This window comes from Salminus brasiliensis, chromosome 13 (genome assembly GCF_030463535.1).
Source record: "Salminus brasiliensis chromosome 13, fSalBra1.hap2, whole genome shotgun sequence".
NCBI classification, from domain to species: domain Eukaryota; kingdom Metazoa; phylum Chordata; class Actinopteri; order Characiformes; family Bryconidae; genus Salminus; species Salminus brasiliensis.
The window spans coordinates 22,890,161-22,912,863 of NC_132890.1; the positions used below are offsets into that span (position 1 = coordinate 22,890,161).

Consider the following 22,703-nt stretch of genomic DNA (forward strand, 5'->3'; position numbering starts at 1 on the left):
AAATAAAATTACATTTTCATTAACCAGTTCTTTTTAAAAATATTGGGTCTGTATCAGAAAGGGAAAAAAGTTCTCTCTACTAATGATGATCGTTTTCATCCTCTTCCTCAGTTCTCCAAAGAGATCCTGGCTAACATCTACTCCGCTTACATCGATAACTTCCTGAATGCCAAAGACGCCGTGAGGATCGCGAAGGAGGCCAAACCTGCTTTCATGAAGTTTCTAGAGGTAGGCTCTTATGTTGGGTTGTGGGTTGTACAGTTGTGTGTATGTGTTTATTTGTGCATTTGCACATATGTTTATTAGAGCTGTTAGATGGTTCAGAGATGAACTACAATTATATTCATTATATTATTATTACTTTATTATTATAGTGTATGTATCGTGCATTTGCCATATTTGCTACGAAAGTTGTTTTCCCATTAAAAGCAATGCAGTAAAACTACAGTAATAGAGTAGAACAGTCCCATCCGATTTCCTTTAATGAAGGACTGATTAGATAAGCTACAACTGCACACAATGCTGGGCTGAAGGAGAGGTTTGGAAATTGTTCAAATCTGTTATATTAAACCTGTTAATATTTGGATTTGTTTTGATATTAGTTTGCTTGAAACAAATGAACACTTTTTATGGTTAGATAAAGCTCTTTTAAATATGTCCTCCTGTGCCAAAAGTGTTTACACAATCCTGTTGTGCGGTCTGAAGTTCTATATGCAATGGAGTACCGGATGTGTTTGTGCATGTCTGTCATCCTGTCCTTTTCCACTGTGTTTCCCTGTGGGATTCAGGGGGAATAGTCTGTGAGTTTGAGGTTGAATAATTAATTACACAACCGTTCAGCATCAGACTTCCAATCCAGAAACATAGAGACCACAGGAACCAGTTTGCCTGTCTCACCCTGAACTGGTTAAGTGAAAACTATAAGTTTATATATATATATATATATATATATATATATATATATATATATATATATATATATATATATATGCCTCTGTATCCCTCTATGTCTCTCCCCCCTCCCGCAATAGGTTTGTCTCTTCCTAGGTTTCCTCCTCCAGGTCATTCAAATGTAATGCAGATATGCTTTATCGGCATAACAGGATATCAGGCCTGTCTCTGTCTCTCTCGCCATCTATCTCTTTTCCTGGGTGTCTTTCTCTCTCTCTCTCTCTCTCTCTCTCTCTCTCTCTCTCTCTCTCTCTCTCTCTCTCTCTCTCTCTCTCACACACACACACACACGATCTCTAGAGGTCCTTCTCTCTCCTTTACTCACTCCGTGCATGTGTGAGTGTGTAGGTGTACATTAGGTCATTAGGTTTGAGGGCTATTGGGATGCTGTGGACCGTGCTGTTATTCTGTTTGATATTTCTGCTTGAACTCTGACCCCGCGGCCAGGGTCTGTCGTAATAACGAGGGCTCGTTGGTACGGTCAAGCTCTCAAAATAAAACACAGGCTATACTGCCGTCTAGTGGCAGCATGCAGTACTACTCGACTAGTCTGGGAATTAGGAAATGATCTGTAAACCTGTTTATCTGTGTTTGTCTCTTCAGAAACACTACCATTACATTAAACACAAATAAACAATGGTGTGTGTGTGTGTGTGTGTGTGTGTGTGTGTGTGTGTGTGTTTGTGTGTGTGTGTGTGTGTGTGTGAGCTTAGCCATTTCCAGTGCAATCCTGAAGGAAGATTCCCAGTTCCTACTATTCCCAGTTCCTATCTAACACCTTGGTAATCGAATCAGTCCTTTATTAAAGGGCTCAAATCAGGAATCCTCACTTCTGTGTGTCAGAATTTACCTAACAAGTGAAACAATAGTAAACAATTTTGTCATTTTCATATTTATAATGTGTAATTATACATCACAATATCAAATATTAATATTTATTATGCAAGTTATGAAAGTTCTAATATGGTGTATCAGCCCAGATTGCTTTTGGAAGCCACGGCAGCCAATCAGAAAGAAGTCTTAAAAGGCACAGTAACTTAAACAGCCTGTTTAATTCTAAGACTTTTATAAGTAGGCACACTCACTGACCACTGACCTTATCTTTGCGTTAGTTCTAATGTTATATAGAGTTTTACAGATATATACATTCATCTCTAATAATAATCTCTGTCTCGTGCAGCAAAGTATGCGTGAGAATAAGGAGAAACAGGCTTTGGGTGATTTGATGATTAAGCCTGTTCAGCGAATTCCGCGCTACGAGCTGCTGGTCAAAGTGAGTACCTGTATTGTCTTATTATTTCAAAAATGATATGGGGATGTGATGCTTGTTTTATAGAATTACAAGGACATTATTTTTTATATTGTTTGCTTCCAATGTCATTTGCAGGTGTGCTAGTAAAAACACAGCAAGTTAAGTCTTGGATTAGAGCTTGACAATATAACAATATTTTTTTTTGTATTGTGATAGATTCTGTTATTGTGATGTACAATATGATTTTCTAAGCATATTGAGGATATTTCATTACAGTTTAATTACAAACAATGTAATTAGACAAAGTGCAGCAGACGTTCAGTTAAGGAGAACTTATCTGAATAGTAGTTTTTAAGAATTTGTTTAAACTGACATATTTAATCTGATTACCTGTATCATGATAAATATTGTTTTGTGACACTTGTCTTTAAATATTATTAAATAATAATTTTACCATATTGCCCAGCCCTAGGCTGAATAATCTTTATTTTATTTTATTTCTTTTTGTGTATTTCTGACTTTTCCCTTCTTTTATTAACATATTTCATTCAGTCATAGTTCTGGCTGGCTGAGTAATTTAAGTAATTCATTACTTGGGTTTAGTATTTAGGGAAAAAATTGTGAATGTTTGTGATGGATGATCACAACTGATTTGCTCAGCAGCAGCGTCCATAGCGAAAGTTTGCTAACACTTACCTAACTAAAGCTAATTACTTGCCATGGTGTCGTCTTCCTCTAACGTTATACCATAGTTTTGATCATACAGCATTTGCGAAATGGTTTTATGGCCATGAAGATCTTGGTCCCTCGAGTCCCTTAAGAAGCACTGAAGGGAGGGGTGTGTTTTGATTTGCTGTTGAGTTTAAATATCAAAAGTCATTTTCTAGAATCGTATACGGTGTCTTTAATCCTACTATTAAATTTCTCAGGAAAAGTGTTTTAATAGAACAGTTGTTTTTATTTAAAAAATTGTTTCACATATGTAAATCATAGCTGATGGAGTTTAATGGATAACAAAGCCATGCCACCTGAGAAATGCTCTGGCTAAGAAATGTTAGTGGCTGATTTCAGTTCATTTGCGACCTCACCTTTCTGCCGGCCTACTGTCAAAAACTACTACAACAATACTACTACAACAAAAAAGCCCTCACCTAATACTAGGGGCCAGCCCATCCCCTTCATCCATAGTCTAATCACCCACTACATTGCAAGCTCTTCACAGGGGACATCAGGTATGGTGTCTCCCTTCGTCAGTGTTTTGCTGAATTAAGCCTGCAACACCTCCGGAAGGCTCAACAGTGAGGTCTGGCGTCCCAGACCCGCTCCCCTCCAGGCTTATTTCACAGAACTATTGCTTAACCAATTTCATAACTGTGGACCCACGCTGACCTAGCTAGGTGACTAGGACCATACCTTGCACCACTGGGTATATTTTGAACTGCAAACTTGAACTTAAACTGATTGCTGAAACCTAAACTTAAAGCTTGTAAAATGCCGTACAGGCCAACCCTAAGTCATACATATCATCACTGTCACTTAAAATCCTTGTGTCTCCAATTTTACTGTATTTTATAGTATATATATTTAGTTTTTGACATGATGTGAATCCAACAGTTTTTCTTTACATTATTAATCAATTTTGTGATGAATGAACCAGTAGAAATTCTCCTTGGTATTATACTTGGAATATATTTATATTTTACGTTGACTTCCATTGAAAGTGAAGGATTTTTCCTTATCCTGTAAAGCTGTGTAAAAGTTAGTGTGTGACCGCGGCAATTAATACAAATTCCCTTTTTAGATGTTTAATTTGTCATTTATTTGGTGTTTTATATTTTAAGTTGACTTGTGAGCTTGTTAAAGCAAGAGTTGCCTTTGTCTGTATGTCAGGATCTGCTGAAACACACTCCAGAGGACCACCCAGACCACCCGTTCCTGCTGGACGCTCAGAAGAACATTAAACGACTGGCTGAGAAGATCAATAAGGGTCGAAGGAACGCAGAGGAGGTGGAGCGGGAGACGCGGGTCATGCAGGAGATCGAGGCGCATATCGAGGGAGTGGAGCATGTGAGATTCTCACACACACACACACACACACACACACACACACACACACACTGCAGCTTCTCATGCTAATCACACTACAGACGTTTAGAAGGATTCCACTGCTGTTGCGAGGATAAGAACCCTGTTTCAGTATTGTGTAGCACTCAAGTTTGCTGGGAGTGTAATGTTGTCGTTTCCTCTCAGATCCTGAATCCTCAGAGGAAGTTCCTCAGACAGGAGATGGTGATGGAGGCGGTAAGGGAGAGATACTAAATAATAAATATTTTATATATATGTTTGATTAGAGAACAACAAATGACTGTACTGTCCGTCTCTCTCTCTCTCCCTGTGTAGAAGTCAGTAGGTGGAAAGAAGGATCGTTCTCTGTTTTTGTTCAGTGATCTGTTGATCTGTACGACTCTGAAAAGGAAGTCTGGATCGTTACGGAGGAGCTCTATGAGTCTGTGAGTTCCTCTTCTTAAGAAGCTTCTCTCTGACTGCTGTGGATCATGGGTCTTATGCTGCACTCTAGTGGACAGACGTCAAAACAGCGTCTTTACTTACTTGTCCGCCTCCTTCCTTAGGTTCACCCATAACCAGTTTAACTGTCGATAGCAGTGGATAAAAAAAAAACAACTTTCACTCTACTCCCTGGCCACTTTATTTGAAACCTCTGCCCCGTGCTTTCACTCCCTGGCCACTTTATTAGAAACCCCTACCTTGTGCATCCACTCCCTGGCCACTTTATTGAAAACCCCTGCCCTGTACTTCCGCTACCTGGCCGCATTATTGGAAAGCCCTATCTTGTGCTTCCACTCCCTGGCTACTTTATTTGAAACCTCTACTTTGCACTTCCACTCCCTGGACTCGTTATTGGAAACCCCTGCCTTGTGCTTCCACTCCCTGGCCACTTTATTGGAAACCCCTGCCCTGTGCTTCCACTCCCTGTCCACTTTATTAGAAATCTCAACCATGACCAGCTTTAGAACTGATGCTTTATTGTGTTTCAACTGGTCTAATCTTAAACTGTTAACCTGTTTCAGGTACACTGCTGCTAGTGTCATCGACACCTCTAGTAAATATAAGTTTCTGTGGAAACTGCCCCTGGAGGACATAGAATTAGTGAAAGGTAAGTCAGCTGATTCAGGTGATTTAAGCTGAAGAATTATGGGAGTTTTTATGACCCCCTTTATAACACTCTAACAACTCTCTCTCTCTCTCTCTCTCTCTCTCTCACTCTCACTCTCACTCCCCCCCCCCCCCCCTCCAGGGTCTAATCAGGCCGCTAACAGAGACACAATCCAGAAAACAATCAGCCGTCTAGATGAGGACCTCAGTACGCTCGGCCAAATCAGCAAACTGTCAGAAACACTCAGCTTTCCACACCAGGTTAGTTATTCAGAAGTTCTGATATTTTATACTAACATTTAATATCAAGAATGAATATTAATAATAATTATTATCAGTCCTGATTTACTCCCCAGTCCGATCTAAGTCTCTTAATGCTGCCTGTCGGCTGATAATGACCAGGTCTTTGTGTTTCCATAAATAAATTAACTAACGCACTCTTTATACGCGCTAACTCTTTACAGCGAGGCTATAAAACTAACTCTAGGAACTTTCCGTTCCACCTTTATTAATGCAGCAGTAAGGTTCTGCTGTTGAAATGTACACAATGTATCTGCATCACTATTTAAGGTGGATTGAAGAGTTGAAGGCAACTTTAGCTTTTTTTATCACCAAGATAATGTTACAGATGAACTCCAACTGGGGTAGTTTTTGAAAGAATGAGAGGTTTGTCTGCAGCAGCTGAAGATCATGTCTATTAATGTCACCCAGAGAACACCAGATGGCACTCAGCTACAGCAAACCTGAGGATCGGAAGTGGATCAGAACCTTAAAAGCTGATACCTGATCTATAAAAAAAAGTGTCACTGGATCGGATTGTACCTAAAATAGTTGAAATATTGTCTAGAACATCTAAACATACCTTTTGATTTCTATATGTGTGTCTATAATATATGCTTATTATATTATCTTTTTTTTTTATCTGTATCTCTTTGTGTAAATATTGTGCATAAAACAAAAAAGTACTTATTTGGTAAGTGATTCCAAACTTTTGAATGATAATGTTTATAGGATACGCCTTCAAAAATTTGATTACTGCATTTATTAATGATCAAATCAGGAGTGAAATGTATGTTAATATGTGGTGAACACAGCAAATGTCTCTCTCTCTCTCTCTCTCGCTCTCTCTCGCGCTCTCTCTCTCTCTCTCTCTATCAGAGTCTAGATGATGTGATAAAGGACCTGATGGCGTCGGTTCACAGGGAGTTGGCTGAGAAACAGTCTCTTGCATTCAGCATGACCTTCCTGCCCACTAAGCTGGAGCTGACCACAGCGTCCGCCGAGAGCACCTTCGTCTTTGAGTTCAGCAGTCCCGACGCCCGCAGCAACTTCGAACAGGCCTTTGAGGAGGCCAAGAAGAAGCTGGGTAACCATTTAAACCACTGTTCACATGCTCGACTTACAGCCCAACTGTGGTCTTAGTCGAAGAACTGGACTGAACCAAAGTGTTTACATGAGCTGTATTTCAAAAGTAAAAAAAGTCAATTAATAGTCCTGTTTACATCCACTAAAGTACAGTTGTCTGACCTCCCACAATACATTGAGGTACACACACTCTAAATACTCTAAACTGGGACCATCTATGACCGTAGTTAGACCCTGACACCTACCGTTTTATTTATATAGTCCAAGAGTTTTGGTCGTGATTAGACTAATTCTGACCACTGGTGTACAATTGAACGTAGGTAAGTGTTATTCGGATGTCTTTGACCAGCCAAAAATCATTTTAAGTTATATGTCTGGGTATGTATGTGGTGTTATACCAGACAGTAAAGCAGTCGGCAGTAGTGGCCCTATTATTGGGCTCATCCATTTCAATCATTGTGCTCAAGTTCACAGTGGGGCTCAGTTTTAATGGGGGTCCTGGGTGGCGCAACTGTCTAAGAGTTGGCTCTATCACAGTATATTTTGAATATAGCTTGCTGTTTTGATCTCTGGTCATCTGTGGGAGATCTCGGTCTGGGGAACCTTCCCTCCCCCATTCCTCAGTGTTGGTCTACATGCAACAGAATTAGCGCTTAGCATTCTTCTTCGAGTGTTGTCAGTAAGGTTTCGTTAGCAGCAGTTTGAAAAGAAGCAAAGGGGAGGCACTTGCTAGCCTTCACCTTCCCAGTGCTGCTAGCATTGTGTGATAGGGGAGTCGTAGCTACTTTTAATCTTATGAAATGTGTTTTTGAAGTTTTATGAACAAATGAACTGAAATACAATTTTTTTTTATTTCAAAAATAATTTTTTTCTCATTGGCCAATTAGAATCCCAGTTTTAACCTCCGTCAGTCAGGTTGAGCTGCCTATAGACATTACTGAAGGATAGACTGCAAAACTACAAAGTTAGCTAGTTGGCTCAGTTCTGTTACATTGTATGGACAAAAGTATTGGGACACCTACACATTCGCATCTACAGGAACTTTTATGACATCCCTTTCTGTATCTGTTATTAGGCATTAATATGTAGTTGTACCCCCCCTTTCATGGCTCTTACAGCAAGTTGGGAACACTGCAGCTATCGAGTCAGTAGAGAGTTTGAGCAACCCCTCTGTGGTTCCTAAAAGCTTGCACTTTTCAATAAAACCGCTCACAACCTGTCTTTCACTAATGTTTGTAAAGGCAGACTGCGTGGCTAGGTACTTGATTTCATCCAGTGGGACTGAATGAACACCTGAATTTAATGATTAAGGTGTGTCCCAATACTTTTGTCCATACAGTTTAAATTAGGTTCTGTTTGGGGTCTTGAGACTTTTGCACAGTGACTTAACCATGTGTTTTTGTGACTGTGTTTGACGTCGTTTCTATAGCGATGAACAAGGACCAGTGGGACCCTGAGTTTCTGAAGGCCATTCCCATCATGAAGACCCGCAGCGGGATGCAGTTCTCCTGTGCCTCTCCCAGCCACAGCTGCCCGGAGAACACGTACGAGGTGTGGGTGTGTAACAGCGACGGTTACGTGGGTCAGGTGTGTTTGCTGAACATCCGGGACGAGCCCACAGTGGAGGCCTGCATTGCAGTCTGCTCCGCACGCATCATCTGCATTGCTGCCGTACCCGGACTCAAGAGCAGGTCAGCCTACATCTGCCAGCATGTACCACGGTTTCGGGACTAAAGCGGGGGGTTGTGCTGCTTAAAGTGTGGCAGTTTGGTCTTTTATTTATGCTGTGTTCCACTTTTCACTGTCTTTATCATCTTTTCATATCTTGCTCCAGAGAGCGTGTGGAGTCCAGGCATTCTGTCCCCGCTGCCCCCTCAGAGCCGCCCCCACCGCCCTCCGCCCAGCCCCAGCTCCACATCTCCATTTTAGGCTCTTCTCTGGAGCTCAGCGAACCCCCTGCAGCCCCTGTCCCAGAGCTGGTGCCTTTCGACAGCGACGATACGGACGATGAAGACTCCCCCAGCCCTTCGTCCACACTGCAGAGCCAAGCATCGCACTCCACCATTTCCTCTAGCTATGGCAGTGAGTCACACTGAACATACTCAATACACTCCTATTCCTCATACTCCACATGCAGTCACCGCCTTCACTAATGAAACCAGCTTGTGTGTTCACTGAGAATACATAGTTACGAAAGTCGATTTCAACACGACTGTTAATCTCTGACCTCAATTCTTTAGGAAACGATTCAGTGTGTTGGGAAATCTCAAAGGATTTTGGTACGGTATAGAGTTCTTATTGAAAATACAATAATTGATTATACAGATGAAACTAGATAGAACTGTTTACTACATGATATAGACACATTTTATGCACATACAGGACTGTACACAGATTTTACCTAATTACATTATTTACATACGTTTATCTTTGCCATTAAAGTGTTTGTACTGTAAAAACTCCAGATCACATTTTGAAGAAAGTAGTTGAGATCTTGTGAGCAAGTTTGGAGAACAAAGCTTGGTTCTAGGTTCCTCCCAGACTGTCCACGCTAGTGCAGGAATTGGTGGAGGTGGAGGTAGTTTCACACACTGTTATTGTAAAAAAGACACTTTTTACAATAGTCACTACTACCCCCCCCCCCAATAAACATTCTGAAGTGTGTTTAATGTACAGTAAATGTACAGTTTAATGTACACTACTACCCCCCCCCCCCCATAGATGATGAGGCAGCAGTCTGTAAAGACATGGCCACGGAGACCACAAGTTCAGAGGAGGAGCAGGAGTTCCCTGTGTCCAGCACTTTCGGGGCTCAACGACTGAGTGCAGAGAGCCCAATGGACGGGCGGGCAATGCGACGCTCCAGCAGGGGGTCCTTTACCAGAGCCAGCCTGGAGGACCTGCTGAGTATAGACCCTGAGGCCTACCAGAGCTCTGTCTGGCTTGGCACCGAGGATGGATGGTGAGTGACCATTACTGAATTACTAAATCTGAGACCTGACAAATGCATCTGGTCACATGATGTAAAAGCTCCAGATCATACATGAATACAGTAAAAAAAGTAACAAGAATCTCTCATTTTAAAGAAAGTAGTTGACACATTTCTCCTGGACGCCTCCAGCCAAAGTGTTCCAACTCATTCCAAGTTATTTTGGAGCATTTGTATTGGTCCAACAGGTAGCTCTTGCCACAGCTATAGTCAAAATGCAGCTTCTGGGGCCCCGGGTGGTTCAGCGGACTAAGACGCTGTCACTGTGATCAGAGGATCGCTGGTTCAAATCCCGCTCACGCTGCTAGCCATTGGCAGCCGGGCCCCTGAGAGAGCACAATTGGACTTATTCTCTTTAGGGTGGGTATATGGCGCCATCTCCCTACATCACACTAGTGCAGCACTGGAACTGGCTATCTCCCCACATCACACTAGTATGGCACTGGCCATCTGGCCGTCTAGTATGCTAGCCGGTGCGTCAGAGCCAGGGATGCGGCACTGGAAACAACAGTTCAAAAAAGAGGTGTGGCTGGCAGGGCACGTGTCGGAGGGGGCATGCATGTGTAGGTCTCGCCCTCACTAGTGTCGGTAGCATTGCATGGGGGAATATGTACGGGTTGGGCAATTGGCGATCTAAATTGGGGAAGGATAAAAATAAATGGATAAATAAAAATCCACTAGGAATTCTTTATTGTATCAGAGGGCGCTTGAGGAAAATGTGAGACCATCTATCTAAAAACTAAAGCTGAAACGTCACCCAGCTGAAAGAATTCTGCATGGAGGAGTGGGAAAAACTTACTCCCAGTTGATGTCAGAGACTGGTAGATCATTATAGGACACGTCTAACTGAAGTTATTTCAGCCAAAAGGGGGGGGGGGTACTACTTTACCTCCATCTCTTAATATTATTTAAATATGTTTGAATATATTAAAAAATACAAAGATTTTTTAATGGGGTGTCCAAACTTTTTCACATGACCAAATATGTACAATATACGCATAAAAGTATAGACTGTAGTACCACAGATTCGGGAAAGCCATAGCATGAAAATTAAAGATTTTTCATGTTTTCTTACATCAAACAACCTTCACCTCAGTTCACCTCTGCCTTTAACACCTCTCCACCCCTAAACACACTCATTACTCATTTGCCTGGGCCTGTCCTCTGTGACTCACCTAGTCTCTGACTTTGTCCTCCTATGTAGGCCTATCAGCTTACATCTTGGAGTTCATCTCTGAGATCCACTAACGAGATCATTTTTACACAACACACTCGCCTCCTCTTCTGTTTGTTAGGAAGGATATTCACTGATATATGGAAATATCCTCTGCTTTGATTGGCTGCCCTGTTTGGTGCTTCATTCCAAAAGCAGTCCAGGCTGAAACACTCCATGTAACTTATGGCATTATGAATAGGCAGAGCTAAACTGCTGTAGGCTGAATTGCAGAATGTATGTAAATATAGTTTGTTTGTTTTGACATTACAAAAACAGGTTAATTTTTCAGTTTATGTCCCATATATGAACTATGTATAATTTCTATATCAATAACGATATGGGCTCTTTCAAATATTTTGAACCTAGTACATGTCGACTCTACTAATTATAGTACCGTATAAGTCTAATGACCTTACAGCCAATAGAACCCACGTGCTGTATTTCATGGCCTACAGTACTTTTTCCATATACAAACAGTGGGCAGTAGAGAGTTTCTGCTAGTTGTTTCTGTAAATGTTGTGTGGATAATGAGGAAATTGTGTTCGATATAAGTATCCATTTGCGTGTGTTTCCAGCATCCATGTGTACCAGTCTTCAGACAACATCAGGAACAGGAAGAACAGCATGAAAATGCAGCATGCGGCCTCCATCCTCTGCATACTGTAAGCTGGCCGGTCTAATCTGCACTGTTTACTGTTTACTGACCTTTGGTGACCGAACAGCCAGTGATGTTCTCCCGTCTGTCTCTCTTTTGTTGAAGGTATCTTGACAACAAAGTGTTTGTGTCTCTCGCCAATGGGGAAGTGATCGTTTATCAGAGAGAAGCAGGTAAGCACACTCGCGTCATTCCACACTCGAAACCTGGTAACTCACTGGTTCATTTGTTGCCATGGAAGTCTTGTTAAAAGTGAAGTGATGTCCGAAGCATCATTGGCCAGCAGCCTGTTCACCTCTGAGTTATGCACACTGTGTGTGTGTGTGTGGGGGGGGGAGTACTTCCTTGAAGAGCATCTAAGTTACTGAAGAACACTGAAGGCAGTAGATGCTGTGCTTACCACTCACATCTGTACAAGCTGCCGTCAACACCGTTTGCAGCTTCTGCTGCAGAAGTAGGAGGTGCTCTCCATATCGAGGGAGGGTCTGCATATGTGTCCTGGCTAGCTGAAGACCGCATGTTAGCTTGCAAGTTCTTTTCAGGGGCTCGCTGCTAACTACAAACCTAGAAGACCAGCTTGGGCCGACACCTGCTTCCATGCTAAACCTGCTCTTGATGGGTCACCAGGCTGGTGCTGTACAGCTCTTTTTGTTCAGGAACAGAGGAAACTAGCCTTTACTCCATGTTTGAGGGAACAGGCAGCACTCCTATTGGCCACACTGAGACTCGGGCAATGCACGGCATGCAATTTGCACTTTAGATGACCCTGCATGTCTGCAGACTCTGTTTAGCGTTTTCTGCGTTCAGTACCTGTGAGAATTTTAGGGATTCCTTAGTAAGAAATCAGGTTTGAATTAAGGTGCCTAGCAGATCTTTAGGCAGCTACATTTTTGGTTCCAAATATGAGGAACCAAAAATATATTTTCTTAAATGATCCTTTAAAATAAAAGGGTTCCTCCACAGTTTCAAACAGGGAGGAGTTTTCTGCTGTTGTTCTCGGGCAGTGTGCCACTGTGGTCATATGCAAAGCACACTTCCACACTTTTCCACTCGCAAGCACTAAAAACTTGTCATGAAAGCTGACAAGATTACTCATTACATTGCTTTTACAGTTCTAGAGATGTATCCAACTCCTCCAAGTACAGTTTACAGTCATTTGTTTTGCCCTGGAAATATAGACTCAGGCTTCTGTCTTCCTTGAACTCTTAATAAACATCTCGAGCCACTGAAGTCTGGCCGTTGGTTGCAGTAAAACAGACGTGTCTATGGACTAAATTTAGCCTTTTAGAAGCATTTAAGATGTAGTATTTTTAACCCTTTTACACTTTAATATTTTTAATATTCCTTTTTATTTCTATTTATTATCTTCGTCCAATATAATGTTTTATTTAGAATTTTATTTAGAAACTGCCACATTTCCTGAATTCAAATATACAAACACACAAACTCCTATTTTATATCATAATATATGATTAATATGAGTAGTAATAAAAATAGAAAACAATGAAAACACAAATAAATCACCTCTCACCTCTTTTCCTCTCAAACACAGGTAGTTTCTGGGATCCTCAAAGTTCTCAGACGTTGTGCTTGGGTTCCCCGAGTGGACCGGTCACTAAGATGGTTCCAGTGGCTGGTAAGCTGTGGTGTGGCTGCCAGAACCGGGTCCTCATCATCAACACCAGCACTTTAGCACAGGAGGTGAGTGAAGGGACAGTGCTGCTCAGCAGTGTCCCCTGCTGGATAATAGAGAGCTAGGAAGGCTTTGAGATCTTTGCTTGTCTGCTCTTTTTAGAGCTGTTTTTCTTGATGATGTAAAATAGCTCTGTTGTTGAGTTGCTGCATCATTTTTCTCTCTATTTTTTACCATATTTATATATATTAGAATTGAAATTATCAATTGTTTGAGGGTGTGAAGCTACAAAGGTGTGTGTGTGTGTTTGTGTGTGTCCAGCACTCATTCCAGGTTGGTCAGGACAGTGGTCGCTGCGTGACCTGTATGGTCAGTTATGGTCAGGGTGTGTGGGTGGCTCTTCAGGGCAGCGCTCAGGTCCGCCTCTATCACTCCACCACCTACGAGAGCATCACTGAAGTGGACGTGGCTCCAGCTGTACACAAGATGTTGGCAGGTAGGAACCAGCCAGCCAACCACTGGTCATCTCATATCTGAATAAGACTTCTATACTGTTTTGCCTGCACCTGGCCACCTGGTCAGAAACCAGTGAGTGGAAGCACAAGTTAGAGGTTTCCAATAAAGTGGCCAGTGATTGGAAGTACAAGGTGAGTGTTTCTATTGAAAAAAAAAAAGTGGCCAGTGAGTGAAGGAAAAAGGTAGGGGTTTCTAATAAATTGGCCAGTGAGTGGAGAAAATAAGGTGGTGGTTTCCAATAAAGTGGCCAGTAGGTGGAAGTACAAGTAAGAGGTTTCTAATAAAGTGGCCAGTGAGTGGGAAAAAATAAAGGGGTGGTTTCTAATAAAGTGGCCAGTGAGTGAATCAACGCAGTAAGAGTTTCTAATAAAGTGACCAGTGAGTGGAAATACAATGTGGGTGTTTCTTATAAAGTGGCCAGTGAGTGAAGGAACAAGGTAAGGGTTTCTAATAAAATGGCCAGTGAGTGGTTAGAAGTTTCTAATAAAGTGTAAAGAAACAAAGTAGTGGTTTCCAATAAAGTGGCCAGGGAGTGCAAGTACAAGGTGGTTCTAATAAAGTGGTCAGTAAGTGGAAGCACAAGGTAGTGATTTTTAATAACAGTGATTTTCAGTTGATGTAAACAACGCACCAGCATTATGCCTTTGTTTAGTAATCAGAGACCCAGACTGTATCATGCTCTCTCTCTCTCGCTCTCTCTCTCTCTCTCCCAGGCTCTGACGCCATCATCCGTCAGCACAAAGCTGCATGTTTGCGTATCACGGCTCTGCTGGCCTGTCGGGACGTGTTGTGGATTGGGACGAGCGCAGGAGTGGTCCTGACCTTGTCCATCCCACCTGTGTCCTCAAGCGTGGGGACAGGGTCGCTGAGGACGCCTCTCCTGCCCATGGGCTCTGCTCACGGACACACCGGACACGTCCGCTTCCTGACCTCCATAGAGCTCCCGGAGGGATTCGATGTCACCTTCCCCTCACAGACAGAACCAGGTGGGTACACACTGCACCCCCTGCTGGCCATAGCTAGAATGCCTTTATCGTATTGGAGGTAGCTTATTGTAGCCTTTATTGTATGGGAGTGCCTTTGTTGTTGGGTTGTTTGCTTGAGTACCATTCAAAAGTTTGGATTTATTAAATGACTTATATATCACAGATCAGCCATAACATTAGAACCACTGGCAGATGAAGTGAATAACATTCATCACCTGGTTCCAATGCCACCTGTCAAGGGCTGGATATATTAGGCAGCAAGTGAACAGTCAGTTCTTGAAGATGCAGACGAACCTCAGCACAGTGATAGACAGTAGTACAGTGCTTTGGAGTCTGCAGGTACCATCCACCATCAGCAGCCCGAACAAAGGCCATGGACTTTGTCTCTAGAAGTCTCTAGAACGTCCGAATGAAGCATTGTAGCGTCAGATCAGCGATGGTACATTCAGGCGGGGGTGGTCTGACCAGATCCAATTATACATTAGCTTAGAAAAGCTTGATGGTCCTCCTCCCACTGTTGATCTTCTTGTTCATCTTCCTTCTCTGTTCCAGCGAACACAACTCAGTCCAGCCTGGAGGTCAGCAGCAGTGTGGGCCTTCAGCGGCGAGACTCCTCCCACCGCCGGGCGTCCACCCTCCTTCAGGCAAAGTCCAGCCTGCTGGTCATCAGCGGAGGAGACGGCTACGAGGACTTCAGGCTGACCAGCAGCAGCGAGACGGTGGGCCGGGACGACAGCACCAACCACCTGCTGCTGTGGCGTGTGTGAAACGGGCTCTGCCCACTGCCGGACTCTTAAGTGTGAGAGGCTCCGCCCCCTCCACGTCAGCCGCTGGCCGCACATACACACGCATACACACTCTTTTTACCCCTCCCCCTTCACCCCTCGGCTGTTCTCCAAACGTCCGCTGCTCAAGCCCCGAACCTTGCTAGCTACGTGCATGAGCGCTACACAAACTCAAGACAAAACCAACTAACGAAAAAGGGGGTTGTTTTAGCGTTTGTTTGGGGTTTTTTTTTGCGTTTGTTGTGTTATCGGTCATTGAGTTGAACTTTGTCACTTTGTCCAATTGTGTAAGAAGTGAATCTCTGCTCTGCTTGTGGTGTGTTTTCTTGTGGGCTCCTTTAAGTGTAGTGAGAAACCCTTACAGAGGAAAATGCTGCGGGAAATAGTGAGGAATTAGCATGCAGAGCGACAGATGAGAAAGAAAGAATGACCGGGATAGAAGGATAGGGAACAGAATAGAGGAAAAAGGAACGGGAGAAGGCAGCATTTGAGAAATCAGCAAAGTGGAAATTGCATTTCTGTGGTAAATTAGCTTGTTAGTTCAGCCGAATTTGCTAGTCAGCTTGTTTTGTCATTAGAAAGTAAAGGAAAAGTCAGTATTGTACGAAGATGGATTGAAAGTGATGGAAAGAAAGATGGTAAACGAAAAGAAGGCAAAAAAAAAGAAACCCTGTGGTTGATGTAGAGACCACAAAAAAAAAAGCTAGCTAGTTCGCAGCTGGCTGCTGAGGACATCATAGACGGACATTGGGATGCTAAAGCTGGTTCAAGGGTGGGTGGACGGACATCCAGAGGGAAAAGAGGAGTTATCCCATCAATATTCATCCCTCGCGGCTTCTTTTCGAGAACAGTGGGCACTCGTTTCTTCAGTGTGGTCAACTACTGCTCTTTCACACTGTGATCGCGTTCGTGAATGAAGACATTTTTTCTTTAGCACTGCGCTAAAACGCAGAGAGTGATGCGAGAGTTAACCTATAAGTAACCTAATGTGCAATATAAGGATAGGGTACATACTTAAGACCATACCATAGAAATATATAGAAATATAAAGATGTACACACACACAGCGCACACAAAACCACACACACTTACCCCATCTGTGAAAGTATGTAGTTAGTGCCCTAACATAGCGCAATCGCCGAAATCACGTACGTTTCTTCACCCACGTAATCGCTTTACTCTGTTCGGCTTATAGTTCTTTTTCTTTTTTTTTTTAAATGAAAGAATGGAGTCCAGTAGGTGGCATAACAAGAACAGCCAGAACGTTCGGAGCATCAGCTGTTGTGTTGGAAAAAAAAAACTATGTACAGTATTTATGTTTTTGATTTTAGTTAAAACCTTTTACAGCACTTAATTTATATAAAAACGGAAGTTTTCTTTCTTTTTTTCTTTCTTCTTTAAAAAAAGCTCTTGTTTATTACGCAGTCCCACTTAGAAGAACCAACCACAGGCTTTCCACATACTATCTCATATTCATATGGTGTGTTTTTGTGTTTTGAGTATTAATTTTAAAACCTGATGGTCACACCAGCAGTGGATATATATTTGGTGTAGAGTTGACCTAAGAAGTGTCTGGGCTCTTGTCACCTGACCTGAATGTCCTCTCCTTACTGAGATCATGAGTGCTTAGTCGTGAAAATGGGCTTTAAACCATCATTTCATTTCAAAGTAACCAAACAGCTGATCTTAATGGGCCAAAAAAATAACCAATGCAAGTCATTCAGAACCCTTCATTCCAAATGTATCTCTATTTCTCACTATATGTCCTGTAAAGGTGCTATTTCGGCGATACAAGGTTTTTGCGTGACAACCACAATATAGAAGGTCAGGGGGATATTCTACACACTGCCGTTCAAAAGTTTGAATTCCTTAGAAATTACATATTTTTATTTTTGTATCCAATACAACCTTAAACAGTGTGGTTTTACAGATATACATTTCATTCTGTTAATATTATTAACAATGTTAAATAATAAATAATATGTTGTAATTATCTCTTTGATCATCAAGTAATTTCTTAATTTCTGTATATTTACATCTTCCCAGTGCCCTGTTGGTTATATGGAAGCTGTGAAGGTGCACAGGCTTTATGTTGAACGGTAGGGTGTTTAATATTCTTCAGCGTTACTGTAAAAATAATATATAAGATTATTCCACCTGTTTGTAAAGATTAATATGATATATAAATATATAGCAAGTTAAATCCTCTTAAATGTAGTCTAAATAGCTAATATCCTTCTGACTTTATTGTATAATAATATTCTATATAAGATCAACAATCTTACTTCTAGCTTATTTTTACTTGTTTTAAATGATGTAATCATTATGTAATCTTATTCTATTGCCATTTTGCCTTAATTTAATATATAAGAACTAATAGATTATTTTGCTTTGATCAAGAACGCTTTAAACAAGCAAAATAGTCTGGAATAAGAGTGGAATGAAGTGGAAGTCGAATAAGACACATTCAGGAAATAAAATTACTTAACGCGTTAAACAAGTAAAAAATGTAGTAATGTTATTACAATGTGAAAATCAGAAATATTGGATGCTTAGACTACACTTAATAGGATTTCACATATGATGTACTTGATGTACACATCTACTATGATGTTTTTACCGTGTAGTGCTTCTAGAAAGTGATCTCAGTGTTATTTCATCAACAAGCTAAACTGAGTGTCTGTACAGACAGTGTTAGTACTTTATATCTGATCACATCTCTTTATACAAGTTGGCACGTTCAGAAGTGAGGTCACACTGGTTATTAATGGTTAATAATGTAGCCTCTCTGAAGTGTTATTACTGCATTATTACAGTCATGATCTGTCCACCAGCTGAAGCCACTTAAACAAGTTTAAGTTTCTAGAAATAGGTGGAATAATCTTATAACGGATTAAAAATGAGAGAGATCTGATCACCAACGTTTATGACCAGCTTTCACTGGGGTGGGGTGTAAGAGCGCTCAGAGAACGATGCCCCGCTGTGTTCAGTGTGAAGTTCTGTGTTTGTTTAGGAAATGCTGGGCCTGTGTGTGTGTGAGGTATGTGTGTGTGTGAGTGTGTAAAGCATGGTATTCTTTGTTATCTGTGCTTGTTATCCATATGTTTGATCATGCTTCAGTGCATGTGAATGTGTGTGTGTGTGTGTGTGTGTGTGTGTGTGTGTGTGTGTGTGTGTGTGTGTGTGTGTGTGTGCGCACGCGCGTGCGCACTAACTACTGTTCAAATCGGTCACATGTTGAAATGTATAAAATGTTTCTATTAATATGTCACTACACTCTGCACTTATGATGTCATAATGAAAATCTAAAATAAATGTCTGAATGAATTTCTGTTAATATTAATATCCACAAAGAAGTTCTAATAGAATGATTTTAATGACATTGCAATCCAAAAGCAAGTTTCAGTAACATTAATATCCAGAAAGTATCTCTAATAACGTTAATATTCAGGATGAAGTTTTAACAACATTAATACTCAGAATACATTTTTTAATAACATTAATTTCCGGAATTTAAAATAAGTGTGTAAATTAAAATAAAATTAAACTCCAGAATGATTTTATTATACCAATAATATCCAGAATTCATTTTTAATGGGATTACAATTCAGTCAAATGTTCTAATAAAAATAAAACCCAGATTGAATTTATTAAGACTGTAATATTCAGAACTAAAACCCCAGAATGATTTTCTTATGACATTAACTATTATCTGGATTGAATTTCTAATAAGATTAAGATCTATTAAGTTTCAATAAAATTAATGTCCAGAATGAATGTATTATAACTTTAACATCTAAAATGAAGTGCTAAAAATGTAATATCCAGAATGAATTTCTAATAATATTAACATCTGGTTCTAAAAAAATAAAAACCAAAATTTATTTCTAATAGATTCAAATCCAGACTGAAGTTTTTTGTTTGTTTGTTTTTTACGCAATCAAGTATGATTTTTTTTTATAACATTAATATCCAGAATGAATAATAATAAACAACATAATAAACAGCATACATTTCTAATAACATTATGTAATAACATCTCTAGAATGCTTCATATTTGAAATCAAAGTATCAAGGTTTAGAAATAACCATACATTGATAATTATAGTACATTATTAATTAGTTAATGGTTTGGTGTTCCTAATATAGTTGGAATATTAAATAAAGCAAGCTTTTTAATAGAACACCTTCTGATGTCCAGCACACTGTGTTTCAGTTTACACTGTTTATCCTATTATTGATTAAAGTAACATCAGTTGTTAATGGCATACATCAAACATTAATTTGAATTTGAACAATAGTGTGTGTGTGAGAGAGAGAGAGAGAGAGAGAGAGAGAGAGAATGCAGAATGTGTGTGTGCATGCACATATAGATATTACTGAATGAGTGCAGTGGGGTCCAGATGTCTAAGAGCAAGTCTTGTGCATTGCTTTGTAAAACACCCTCTTGAAAATAAAGGTGCTGCAAAAGGTAGTTTGGGGGAGGGTGTGAAGAACCTTTCAAAGGCTTGGAAACCTTCTCTTGATATAAAGGTTCTTTACCAATGCGTTTTTTGTTTAACAGATTCTATAGAAGAACCACTTTTGGTTCCCTGAAGAACCATATGAAAGAGATAAGAAAGTGTAAAGACCTTTTAAAGGCTTGAAGAACCTCTTGATGTAAAGGTTTTTTATCCGTTTAAGGTTCTTCACTTACATCTCCAGTACAACCATTGTTCTTTAAAGAACCAAAGGTGGTTCTTCTATGGCATCACTCATAGCACCTTTTTGTAGCACCTTTTTCTTTTGTTTTTAAGGGTGTAATACAGGTCCAACCTTTTTCACGTTTACAACTGAGGATGTCTGCGTCACGATTCAACTGAAAAGCAGAATTTGAGGATGAATTTCCAAATTTCTCAGTATTTTGTAGGGTTTCCCTCTTCTGCATGGACTCTGATGAGCAGATCTGACCTGAACACGACTACCAGAACACCAATCACACGCTTCAGCTGGTCACGCATTTCACTCCCAGTCTCTCTGAGGTGGCATTTAGAATGTACGGGTACTAAACCCACCCACCCCCCACCCCCCCACCCCCCCCTTATAAACCAGCATAGCGACATAGCTCGACTCCTCATAAACCCAACAGAAGGTCGTCTATAAACCAGTGAGGGTACTGACAGAGTGTCAGAGTTCCTAGTGTTCAGCGTGTTAGTGCCAAGAGTGTGAGGGTCTAGTGGGTTTACTGTACTGTATTTCCAGTGAGGGGGGGCACAGTAGGAGCCGTGATATGGAAGTAGCCTCCAACCTTTGCCTTGTCCGTTCAGACAGCGATCATCTTTAGAAGAATATTATTTTCATACAACAGCTTAACTGGTCTTTTTCTTTTTTTTTTTCTGTTTTTGACGTAAACCACACCAGTTCTGCTCCCGCTCTGACTCGAGTGTGTTTGTAAGTAGCCTTTCAGCCATTTTTGTGAAAGAAGTCATCAATGTTTATTGTAAATATTGGAATATATTGCCTTTTTCTGTACATAGTGCTCCACTGTCCACAATTGTTGATATGAATCTGATGGCATATTTTTATATACTTGTTTAAGTACTTGTTTTTGTCTGTTTTTTTTTCCTCTGGCATGTCCTCTGTGCTGCCACATTTAAATTATAACTGTAGTATTTTAGAGTATTGCCTCTGCAGGTCATGTTACAGTCCTAATGGTTTCTTCACAACTTTCCCTGTTTATGGTTCTGTGGGTTTCTTTGCAATTAAAAAAAAAATCACTGTTGCCAGACTTGTTGCAGAGTCTTATATTAATCTCATTTACATATGAATAAACACACACACACACACACACTTACAGATACTTACAGTGCGCCAGTGGCCTCATACGCTTCGCTGGCACTGGCAGTCATTCAGACGTTCCTATCAAATGGTTTATAGCTTTGTTTACGGACGTATCCTGGGTTTTCAAGTCCCTGCGTGTTTCGGTGTTTACCTGCTCTAAGCCTGTCTGACAAATCTGCTTCGATGTCAGTATGTTTGTAACCATTTTGACCAGTTAGCTCTTATAACACGCTGGTAAATGCTGTTTAATACTGTATACCATCACAGTCACTCCCAAACCTCCAAATCTATCTCCAAAATGCCAACTTGAGAGGAGAAGCTAAAGACTTCTTAACTTTCAATGGAAGGCAATGGAAGATTTTTATTCTGAGTCATTTCGGAGCGTTTCTATTGGTCCATTCAGCATGAATTTGTTTGTTGCATGCTAGCAATGCTCTTGACACTTCGAAGACAAGGACCTGACACGTCTCCAATGAAACATTTCAAAGTGGTAATGTGTGGGAGAGAGAGCCATCTACCCACCCGGAGAAACAAGGCCAATTGTGCTCTCTCGAGCTCCGGCTGCTGATGGCACGCCCAGGACTCAAACCAATGATCCTTAGGTCAACCTTTAAAAGGATCTTTACACCAGTGTTGCCAACTTGGTGTCTTTTCAGACTCCTCCAGCGACTAGCGACTTTTTCTGGTGTTATTGGAGACTTTTAGAGACTCTGAGGTGAACACACATGTTCTTCAGTTACTGTCCTCAGCAGCGGGTGCTGCCGTGAGACCCGTCCCACAACACTCCCAGTGCTCAGTCTGACAGTCAGAGCAGCCCCACACCAGTAGTCCACACTGCGCATGGCCAAAACCGCCGCTGACCCCGTCCCCTGTTTACAGAGCAGGATGTAAATATACATGCAGTCTTCAGAATGAAGTAACTCTGCCAAAGTGTTTCTTTTAAGCTCACTTTGCTGGTCCGAAGCCTGGATAAAAGAGCAGGGTTGAGTGTAGAGTAGCAGTTCCACCCCAAATAACAGTCTTTTGATAAAATTTGACATGTTGTGACATTTAACAACACAGGACAAACGTAATTTCTATAATTTATGTAAAAGGGATTTATGTAATGTGGGTCTTCACAAGTCATGAAGTTATTTTGAGAAGTGACGGCCTATTTAAAAGGTTCATAAACAGTTCATTTATTAAGAGTTCATTTGCAGTTCGAACATTTTCAGGGTGTTTTATATTCCTAAAACGTTACAACGTTATTTCTTTATCCTACAGCTTCAAATACACGCAAATAAACAATTATGCAAATTAGGACATTACTTCATTTAGCGACTTCTAGAAACTTTTAGGACCGCTTTAGCTTCTTTCATTAC

The 22,703-nt window shown here is 40.9% G+C and overlaps 1 protein-coding gene across 1 annotated transcript in view; it reads left to right on the forward strand.

Moving 5' to 3' along the window:
• The window catches only part of LOC140574684 (rho guanine nucleotide exchange factor 17-like), a 115,161-nt gene extending 93,878 nt beyond the window's left edge, over positions 1-21,283 (forward strand). The window contains exons 4-20 of the mRNA XM_072694578.1: positions 112-228; positions 2,132-2,224; positions 4,094-4,270; positions 4,454-4,504; positions 4,604-4,713; positions 5,293-5,378; positions 5,520-5,638; positions 6,536-6,743; positions 8,172-8,433; positions 8,577-8,824; positions 9,464-9,704; positions 11,523-11,609; positions 11,708-11,775; positions 13,155-13,303; positions 13,557-13,731; positions 14,465-14,737; positions 15,290-21,283. Of these exons, the coding sequence (XP_072550679.1) occupies positions 112-228; positions 2,132-2,224; positions 4,094-4,270; positions 4,454-4,504; positions 4,604-4,713; positions 5,293-5,378; positions 5,520-5,638; positions 6,536-6,743; positions 8,172-8,433; positions 8,577-8,824; positions 9,464-9,704; positions 11,523-11,609; positions 11,708-11,775; positions 13,155-13,303; positions 13,557-13,731; positions 14,465-14,737; positions 15,290-15,504 (2,679 nt within the window). The 3' untranslated portion in view covers positions 15,505-21,283. The remainder of the gene's footprint in view (positions 1-111; positions 229-2,131; positions 2,225-4,093; positions 4,271-4,453; positions 4,505-4,603; positions 4,714-5,292; positions 5,379-5,519; positions 5,639-6,535; positions 6,744-8,171; positions 8,434-8,576; positions 8,825-9,463; positions 9,705-11,522; positions 11,610-11,707; positions 11,776-13,154; positions 13,304-13,556; positions 13,732-14,464; positions 14,738-15,289) is intronic.
• Positions 21,284-22,703: the final 1,420 nt, after the last annotated feature.